The sequence below is a fragment of the Molossus molossus genome, unplaced genomic scaffold (assembly GCF_014108415.1).
Source record: "Molossus molossus isolate mMolMol1 unplaced genomic scaffold, mMolMol1.p scaffold_m16_p_20, whole genome shotgun sequence".
Lineage (NCBI taxonomy): Eukaryota > Metazoa > Chordata > Mammalia > Chiroptera > Molossidae > Molossus > Molossus molossus.
In genome coordinates, this window is record NW_023425356.1 from 24,068,377 (window position 1) to 24,078,672 (window position 10,296).

The 10,296-nt window shown below is 50.5% G+C and overlaps 2 protein-coding genes across 2 annotated transcripts; both read left to right on the forward strand.

Moving 5' to 3' along the window:
* Window positions 1-3,596: 3,596 nt before the first annotated feature.
* On the forward strand, window positions 3,597-9,407 carry FLAD1 (flavin adenine dinucleotide synthetase 1). Its single transcript, XM_036273647.1, has 8 exons — window positions 3,597-3,641; window positions 4,066-4,290; window positions 5,877-6,621; window positions 7,304-7,451; window positions 7,923-8,021; window positions 8,103-8,292; window positions 9,037-9,110; window positions 9,210-9,407. Exons 2-8 carry the CDS (start codon window positions 4,210-4,212, stop codon window positions 9,343-9,345), a joined length of 1,473 nt encoding a protein of 490 aa, XP_036129540.1. The 5' UTR covers window positions 3,597-3,641; window positions 4,066-4,209; the 3' UTR covers window positions 9,346-9,407.
* A 510-nt stretch (window positions 9,408-9,917) lies between these two features.
* LOC118637845 (lens epithelial protein) lies at window positions 9,918-10,296 on the forward strand. Its single transcript, XM_036273456.1, has 2 exons — window positions 9,918-10,153; window positions 10,238-10,296. The coding sequence occupies exon 1, from the start codon at window positions 9,921-9,923 to the stop codon at window positions 10,104-10,106; it is 186 nt and encodes a 61-aa protein (XP_036129349.1). The 5' UTR covers window positions 9,918-9,920; the 3' UTR covers window positions 10,107-10,153; window positions 10,238-10,296.

The window sequence follows — 10,296 nt, forward strand, 5'->3', positions numbered from 1 at the left end:
TTCTCTACTTGTAAAGGTCCCCCCCGCCTCAGGGTGAGCATTACATTCAACATCATGGTTCTAATTATATGCCCTTAAGTTAGATGATGAAGCTCTGCTCTTTGCTGATAATGAGGTTTATTTCAACATTCAGGTAACTGGTTTTTAATCTAATCTTAAAAACAGACTTGCTGTCAAACATCCACTGAAATATATTTTGATCTAACTACTGGCCAGAGGTAGAGGTTATATAGGGATAACACCATCTCATCAAAACAAGTGAACTGCCCAGCTGGTGTAGTTCAGTGAATTGAGCATCCTCCCATGGATTAAGAGGTTAGGATTTGATTACCAATGGCACATACACGGTTGTGGGCTCAATCCCCAGTAGGGGGCATGCAGGAGGCAGCCCATCCATGTTTCTATTTCTCCCTTCCTCTCTAAAAAAATCAATGAAAACATTAAAAAAACAACAACAAGTGAACCATTTCCCCCAGGCCCAACGTTTGAAGGGCACATGGTAGAGGAGGTGGGGATTGGCTATCAGCCAGAGGCTGCATGTGTGCTCCACTTTCTACTGGGCCTAAGGCTGGGGTACACCTGTGGCCCATTCACTGCCCACATTGGGAGTTATTTTCAGTGGTTCTCACTTTGGCTAGCATTGGAATCACCTGGGTACCTTTAATAAAGTACTGATTTGTAAGTCATTCCTTGAGATGTTGACTTAATTGGCCTGGAGTGTGGCCTTGATGTGGGGATTTCAAGCATCCGTATTCAGGTAGTTACAGCACTAACTTTTGAGAAAACAGGTGTAAACTGTAGCTGGTCAGAAGACATTTCAGCCTGGCCGGTTTGGCTCAGCAGTTGGAGCGTTGACCTGCGGTCCAGAGAGACCCGGGTTCAGTTCCTGCTAAGGGCATGTGCCTTGGTTTCGGTTTGTCCCCGACCCTGGTTGGGTCGTGTGGGTGGCAGCCACTCAGTGTGTTCCCTTCACATCAATGTTTCTCTCTCTCTTTTCCTCACTCTTCCTCCCACTCTGTCTGAACAAAAAATGTCCTCAGGTGAGGATGAAAAAAAAAAAAAACATTTCACCAAATCATAGCTTACCCTCTGCTTTTATTTTTTTATCCTCACCCGAGGACACTTTTTCCATTTTTTTGTTCAGACAGAGTGGGAGAGAGAGAGAAACATGGACATGAAAGGGACACATCGAGTGGCTGCCACCCGCACCACCCAACCAGGGCCGGGGACAAACCGCAACCAAAGCACATACCCTTAGTGGGAACCGAACTCAGGTCTCTATGGACCGCAGGCCGACGCTCTAACCGCTGAGCCAAATCCGCCAGGGGTACCCTCTGCTTTTAAAAATAACAGTAGTGCCCTGGCCAGTTTGGCTCAGCAGTTAGAGCATCGGCCTGCAGACCAATGAGTTGGGGGTTTGATTCTAGTCAAGGGCACGTACCTCTGTTGTGATTTGTCCTCGGCCCTGGTTAGGATCATGCGGGAGGCGGCCACTCAGTGTGTATCTTTCACATCGATGTTTCTCTCTCTCCCTTCCACTCTATCCGAACAAAAGTGGAAGGATGTCCTTGGGTAAGAATAAAAATAAATAACAGTAGTAAATAAGGGATATTAATCTACCACCTTTTCCCTGTCTTCCATCCATTTATTCCAAGAGCAGTAGTTCAAGTGTGGTCCCTGGACTGGAAATATCAACATCATCTGGAAACTTATTAGAAATGTACATTTTGGGGCTCTACCCTAGACTTACTGAATCAGAAACTCTGAGGGTTGGGCCCAGTGACATTTTTTAAAGCTCTGCAGGTGATTCTGATGCATGCTTATGTTTGAGAAACCACTGTTAAAGGATTGGACCAGAACTGATTCTTGTTTGTTTTTTTTTGGTGGGGGAGGTCACCCTCAAAATATCACCATTATTATTAATAAAGATAATAGAGTACATGGCTAATGTCATTAGGCAAGTAGGCCTTTATTTTTTTAGTGCCGAGGTTCTTTTAATTGGAAAAATACAATCTTTTTTTTTTTTTATCCTCACCCGAGGACATTTTTCTATTTTTTTGTTCAGATAGAGCGGGAGGGAGAGAGAAAGAGAGAAACATCGATGTGAAGGGACACATCGAATGGCTGCCACCTACACAACCAACCAGGGCCGGGGACAAACTGCAACTGAGGTACGTGCCCTTAGCGGGAACCGAACCCGGGTCTCTCTGTACTGCAGGTCGACGCTCCAACCGCTGAGCCAAACCAGCCAGGGCAGAAAAATACAATCTTATTACTTGAGAAAAAATGGTCTAGAAGCCTGGCTATACCATTCACTTTGTTTTGCAGTTGTGTGGCATCCCTTCACCTTTCTGAGCCTGTTGCCCATCTGTAAAATAGATATCATATCTATCTTAGGTTTTTAGGAGAGTCAAATGAAACCTGCCAAGTGTGGTTCAGCAGTCCTCCAAATGATGAATGCATCTTAAACCTTTACTACAGAAACCAAAGTCCACAGACCAGTAGCATCATCATGACATGAGAGCGTGTTAAATACAGATCTCAGGCCCCACCCAAGGTCCCCAGATAATTAGTACAAACATTAAGGTTTGAGGAGCACTTTTATTTTTTTTTTTATTTTTTATCCTCACCCGAGGATATTTTTCCATTTTTTGTACAGATAGAGTGGGAGGGAGAGAGAGGAAGGGAGAGAGAGAGAGAAACATCGACGTGAAGGGACACATCGAGTGGCTGCCACCCGCACGACCAACCAGGGCCGGGGACAAACTGCAACCGAAGTACGTGCCCTTAGCGAGAACCGAACCCGGGTCTCTCCGGACCGCAGGCCGACACTCTAACCGCTGAGCCAAACTGGCCAGGGCGAGGAGCACTTTTAGACCAAAGGCAACTGAAATGAGATGTAGGGAGAGTAGTCCAAGTGGACACATGGCACTCCCTAGTCGCTGTCCCCAATTATACCTGCAAGAGCAATAATTGGGAGAGGTGATGCTTAAACTAAGCACCATCTGGAGCAAGGTGGAGCAAAGCTCTGTCTAGTCAATGAGATTTAAGTTATTCGCTTTATTGTTTATAATAGACCAATGAAAGTTCTACACACTAAAAGCTCACCTCCAGGGTATTCCTACCTCACAGGCAATGCTGACAGTTATTCTTGGTGTCCCTCCAACTTCCATTTGCTACAATATAAAATCCCTTCTGACACTAGTACCAGCCTCTGACCCCTTAGCCTATAATGCAGCCTTGCACACAAGAATCTGATACGGAACTAAGGTTAGAGTCAAGACTCCCTTTATTTCCAGCAGAAAGGAGCACCCCACAATCCTTAAAGCACCTCCAGATACCGCTCTTTTCGCGCCCCAGTCCTGACCCCCACCCCCGGAGCCTGGCCTCCACGTTTCCGGGTGAGAGGTGTCCACGTGGTTGTCGCTAATAACAACCCAGCACTGCTCCCGCCCTCTGGCTAAGGCTCGCGAGTGACAGTCAACTTCACCAATGAACCCGTGGATGTAGTCTGAACGACAGTCAAAAAGGCCAATTAATATGAGGTAGGGTGGGCCTAAGGCGGGACTGTGACTACGGAAGCTGCCTTGGGACAGGAGGAAAGGAGAAAAGGAAAGACCCAGTGAAGGGGCCAGAAGCAGGTGAGAACCCGAGAGAACTCAGTAGTCGGAGGAGTGATGAGAAGAGGTGGGATTCCAAGCTAGAAAGGATGCGGAAGGCTGCAGAAGAAGGCGGCTGAGTTCTGGTCGTGGTGGAGGGAGGGAACGCATTTAAAGGGACAGGTGCCCCAAAGAGAAGAGACATTTAAAAGTGCAGGTTCCCAAGATAGAGCAGACCCGAGGAGCCGAGCACAGCTGACACAAGATTTTAAAGTAGTAGCTGCCTGAGAGAGCAGGACATTTTAAGAAGACTAGTGCCGGGCTTAGAAGATATTTAAAGAGTCATGGGCTGGGGTTTGAGAACACGTTTATTGAAGAGGCAGGGATAAAGGAGCAGTTGTCAAGGGCCTGGTGAGGAAGACCATGCCCTCCTGCTCTCCCCCATTGTCCTTTCTGGCTCCTCCAGGTTCCCTCGACTCCGGACCCCCTATTTCAAGTCTATGGTCCCCAGTGCCCTTTAGATCTGGCGGGACTCCCGTGCTTACGACCCCTATTTGGGGGTCTGGGTTGCTACTTGAGGGCCTTGCAGAGGGGCAGAGAAGGCAGGACCATGGCATCTAGGGCCCCTGAACCTCCCCCAGGGCGCAGCGTGACGGCGGGCATCATCATTGTTGGAGATGAGATCCTCAAGGTGTGTCTGGGACAGAAGAGGGGGGAGGAGGGTGTTCTCCTGTCCTTAAGAGTCTGCTCCTCATTGTGTTAAGGGAGGGTGAACCAGGGTGGTGGTCCCCTTGCTGCAGTGGGATCCTGGAGTGAGTCCCATGTGGTGGAGGAAAAGTGACCTTCACTCTTTCAATTACTCTGTTGAAATTATAGCAAAGTCCTGACAATTTGCCAAGCATTATGGTATGGGGATGAGGGGCTTTACAGAAATGACAAGGAGTCAGCGTGTAAAGGAAGTACAGGTGCATGTATTATTTAAGAGTTAAATCCAACCTAACTGGGAAATGATCCAAGGCCCTCAGCAGAGTGGATAAGTAATGGTAGGCATCAGGTGTATAATAGTAATAGTGCTTACTAGGACCTGGCAGTGGGCTTATTACATCCTATATGTGATTTTACCAATCCTCACAAACAACCCCATGACATTGGTACTTTTATTATAAATCTTAATATATTATGAGACTAAGGCTCAGAGAGGTTGAGAAGCTTGCCCAAGGGAACACAGCTAGGAAGTAGTAGATGGACTTTCAACCTGATTCTCATACTCCAGAGCAACCACTTAACCACTAAACTCTGTAGAAGAGTAGCAGAGGTGGGGCTGGAAAAGACTGTATACACACTGTAGACAGACAGCCTCAAATATTCTGCAAAAGAATTTGAATTTTGCCCTAGCCGGTTTGGCTCCGCGATTAGAGCGTTGGCCTGTGGTCTGGAGAGACTTGGGTTCGGTTCCCGCTAAGGGCACATACCTCCGTTGCAGTTTGTCCCCGGCCCTGGTTGGGTCGTGCGGGTGGCAACCACTTGATGTATTCCTTTCATGTTGATATTTCTCTCTCTCTCTCTCCCTCCCACTCTATCTGAACAAAATATCAAAAAATGTCCTTGGGTGAGGATTAAAAAAAAAAAAATTTGAATTTTATTCTGTCTATAGTTGGAAACAACAAATGGCTTTTGAGCCTGAGAGTGATGGCAGTCACAGTGACACATTAGGAAGGGTATTTAGGAGGCCCCAGGCTGAGTACTTTGGCTGGAGGCTGGGAGCCTGGCCAGGGGGCTCTTGCAGCTATCCAGACGAAAGGTGCCAAGAACCTGCTTGGTGGCAGTAGGGACAGAGAGAAGAGAACAGATGAGAAGAGAACTTTCAGAAGTGGAGTTGATGGCCTGAGTGGCTGTGGAGAGTGTCTGGGGATGCCACAGACAGGCAGGAATAGGGTGAAGATGCCCAGTAAGCACTTGGACCAGAGGACGGAGACTGTCTGGGTTGGTGAGGAAGTGGAGGAGTTGTCAACATAGAATTGATCAATGAATTCATAAACACAGATGAGGTCAAGGTCATAGTTAGAGGAGGCCCAAAGTATATCACATCATCACTGACTCCATTCACATGGATCTTCTCACTCTTCTGCTTAGTCCAGAATTCTTGGCAGCCTGAGGTGGTATCCCCCAGGGAGCAGAGTGCCCCATCATCAAGCAGATGCAACTTTCACCCCTGTCCCCTTTGCCCTTCATCCCACAGCATTGATACTCTCTTCTCCCCCATTCCCAATCTTCCAGGGACACACTCAGGACACCAACACCTACTTCCTGTGCCGGACACTGCGCTCCCTGGGGGTCCAGGTGTGCCGAGTTTCTGTTGTACCTGATGAGGTAGCCACCATTGCTGCTGAGGTCGCCTCTTTTTCCAGCCGCTTCACTCATGTCCTCACAGCAGGAGGCATTGGTCCCACTCATGATGATGTGACCTTTGAGGCAGTAGCCCAAGCCTTTGGGGATGAGCTCAAGCCACACCCTGAGCTGGAAGCAGCCATCAAAGCCCTAGGAAAGGAGGGCTGGACAAAGCTGTCACTGATTCCCTCCTCTGCCCGCCTGCACTATGGCACAGATCCTTACACCGGCCGCCCCTTCAAATTCCCACTGGTGTCGGTTCGCAACGTCTACCTCTTCCCAGGTATCCCAGAGCTGCTGCGGCGGGCTCTAGAGGGGCTGAAGGGACTGTTTCAAAACACAGCTGTTCAGTTCCACTTGCGGGAGCTGTATGTGGCAGCTGACGAGGCCTCTATTGCCCCCATCCTGGCTGAGGCCCAGGCCCACTTTGGACAAAGGCTTGGCCTAGGTTCCTACCCTGACTGGGGCAGCAACTACTATCAGGTGAAGCTGACGCTGGACTCAGAGGAAGAAGGGCCTCTGGAGGAATGCCTGGCGTACCTGACTGCCCGTCTGCCTCAGGGATCACTGGTCCCCTACATACCCAACGCCATGGAGCAGGCCAGTGAGGCTGTATACAAACTCGCCAAGTCAGGTAGGGGCCTCCTGGGGGCAGGCAGATGCACCAAACCACCCTAGGTCTCAAGAATGCAGGGGCTGTTGGAGGCTTCCCAAAACTCCAGGAGAAGGTAGAGGATAGCTAAAGTTGATTCATTCATTCTTCCAATAAATATTGGTTGAGTACCCACTTTCACCAGCATTGTGCTGGGTGTTGAGGAGATAGCTGGGTATACAGGACAGATGTACACTCAACTCTACAGACCAGTAGTTTAACAGGAAAGGTAGCCATTACACAGGTAATTATGCATGAGATGTCAGTGATGAGGGGGACTGCACAGCAAGATCAGCCTTGATCTGGGATCAGAGAAGGCTTCTCTGGGCAAGTCACATATAAGCTGTACAATAAGGAGGATTTGGCCAGACCAGGAATGGGGCAAGAGCACACAGTATGAGACAGGGCATAGAAGAAAGCAAGAGGTTTAGGAGAATGGAAAGAAACCACGATCCCAGAGGGGAGACACTGAGAAGAAGTGTGGCTAAATGGCAGGCCAGGAGCCTACCCTCCAGGTCTAGTAGGCAGCATGAAGGAATCTGGACTTTATCCTAGATGCACTGGGAAGATATTGAAGGGTGTTAAGCAAGGGCATCATGGCCCCAACTTCCCTGTGACAGCCATGTGTGTCTGTCTGATGGCCTCTTCCCTACCTGTCTGGCAGGGTCTTCTCTAGGGAAGAAGGTGGCAGGTGCCTTGCAGACCATTGAGACTGCCCTGACTCGGTACAGCCTCACCCAGCTCTGTGTGGGCTTCAATGGGGGCAAGGACTGCACTGCCCTCCTGCACCTCTTCCATGCAGCTGTGCAGAGGTGAGCCTATCCTCGAAGGCAAGACCCCAGAGATACCAAGATACTGATCTGCCCCATTTTCTGGTTTCCCATCCTAGAAAGCAGGAAGGAAAATGGGTGTCTGGATGGAGTTTGGGAGGGAGGTAGCCATAGTAACCTCTCAGTTCCATTTCCCCACCCTATTTATTGAGCATCTGGCACATGCTTGGCTCTGGGTGTGGATGTGCAAGCCACTATCCCTGATGCAGGGAGGTTCCAGTCCTGTTGAGGAGGTGAGATTTACCTACCTGAAACAGCATATGTGCTCTGGATTTGAGAGGTGCGATATCAGAGTGGGCTTCCCAGAGGGAGTAGGTTCTGATGGATGGGAAAGACAAGGAAAGAGGTGGAGGGGAGGGTGTGCATCCCAGGGGCCTAGGAGAATAGTGCAAGCTCTCTGGAGAGCATTTCTCTGCCCGTGCTGGCAAGCCTGTGATTTCTCCCCCTCCCCAGGAAATGCCCTGACACTCAAGAACCCCTCCAGATCCTATATATCCGCAGTATCTCCCCTTTCCCTGAGCTGGAGCAGTTTCTACAGGACACCATCAAGAGGTACTAGGGGCCTGGAGGTTTGGGCTCCAAGAGGGGGATGGCAGAGCCTGTTCGTGACTTCCAGTCCTCTTCCTTCCTCAGGTACAATCTGCGGGTGCTGGAGGCTGAGGGCGACATGAAGCAGGCCCTGAGCCAGCTACAGGCACAGCACCCCCAGCTGGAGGCCGCCCTGATGGGCACCCGCCGCACAGACCCCTACTCCTGTAGCCTCTGTCCCTTCAGCCCAACTGACCCAGGCTGGCCCTCGTTCATGCGCATCAATCCGCTGCTGGTAATGCAGAAGAGGACTTACTATGTTCAGTCTCATGTCCCCTGTCAGTGCACCCTGGCTTCCTAAGGTAGGGACATTGGAGCCTGGGGCTTGGATGAAGGGGCCCCATCATCCAAGGAAGGCTGTGCTGTTTGTTCATTCAGCCTCTTGACCAATATTTATTGAACGCTGATTCAGTGGCAGGCACTATGCTTTTTTCTGTGGACAGAACAATGACTCACACCTGTGCTGTTCAATATGGTAGCCATTAGCCATTTATTTACACTGAAATCATAATTAAAATAAAATACAAATGACTTAAAAACACTGTATTATATATCTTAAAAGGATGAATTTTGATGGCATGTGAATTATATCTCAATCTTAAACATTAAACACAATTCAAAATTTAGTTCATCAGTTGCACTAGCCACATTTCAGGGGCCCACCACGTTAGCACAGAAAGAGAACATTTTCACCGCTGCAGAAAGCTCTGCTGGACAGCTGTAGCTCACACAGACAGCCCTTTCCTGTCTTCCTGGAGCCGACATGCCAGTGGAGGGTGAGTTGGGAGTAGAGAGGGCACAGGATGAAGGCTTCTTTCTCACTGCTTGGCCTACACCGGAGGATGCACCAGTGAATCAGATAGCAGGCCCTCCAAAGCTAAGGAAGCACAAGAACCCTGAATGGGCCCCTTCCCAGGCAGCAGAGGGTAAAGTGGGCAAGGGCAGTACTTATGATTCTTCTCTGATTCTGACCTCCCAGGACTGGACCTACAGAGACATCTGGGACTTTCTGCGTCAGCTGTTTGTGCCATACTGTATCCTGTACGACCGAGGGTAAGGGTGTCAGAAGAGAATGGGTGTAGGGAAACACATGGGTGCTGAAATAGGGAGAGCACCTCACCACACACTGGCCCTCTATTCTCCCGCCTCCAGCTACACATCCCTGGGGAGCCGGGAGAACACGGTGCAAAACCCAGCCCTGAAGTACCTGGGCCCAGGAGGACAGCCCACCTACCGTCCAGCCTACCTACTTGAGAACGAAGACGAAGAACGGAACTCCCGCATGTGACCTGTCACTCCCGCCCACTCCAGGAGAGAAGGAGGCTGTTCTGGGGTGTGACCTCTCAATAAACTGCCTCTCCTCTCGTGTGTCTGTTGCTCTGGCTGCGTCTTCCTGCTCGCAGGGGATGGAAAAGCAGAGTGGGCCAGGCCTTGCCAGCTCTGAGCTGGCAGTGCGCACTCTGAGGGGCTGGAAAGTGGTGATTCTGACTGAATGCCAACCTAGGCAGCAGCCCACCAGAGGGCAGAAGCAAGGATTGTGCCAACCATTGGGAGTCCCGGCAGCCAGGCAGGACACCCAAAGTTTCTAGGTTCGGGCTGGAGGAAGGCAAGCTGAGGTGGCCTGGCTGTGGAGGATGCCAGGTCCTCCTCCTCCTCCTCCTCCTCCTCCTCCTCCTCCTCCTCACCCCACCCCTCCTTCATGGCTGTGCATAGGGGCTGACTCAGCCCATTCCTGGGTCCAGAATCTTCCCTGCGTTAGACCCTGGGGCCTTTGTCCCTGTAGTCATGAGGCCTGAGGGGGTGGGGACAGTGTTGATAAAAGGCACCAGAGGCAGCTCCCACACCCTAAGAGCTGCTGCCCACATGCAGGCCCGGACACAGCCCCTAGCCCAGGTCCTACCTTTCTCTTTCGGAGGAGCCCTTCGAGATGCTGGGCTCCAACTGCCTGTTGTAAAGGGGGGTGCCAGGTGGAAAAGCCTGCAGCGCACCCTGAAGGAAGTTGCCTACATCCTCCTCTGCTGCTGGTGTATCAAGAAGCTGCTGGATTAATGGCAGGAAACTGCCTCCCCACCAGCACCACAGGTGGCATAGCTCAGGTGAGGGGGGAGGGGAGGGCAAACAGGAGGCATGGCTGCTGCTTCTGTGGCAGAGCCTGTCCCTCAGCTTTCTATTCTCTTTAGTGCCCAGCTCAACCCCCATTAAGACTCCTGGGGCCACTTGTGTTTGACCAAGGATGAAC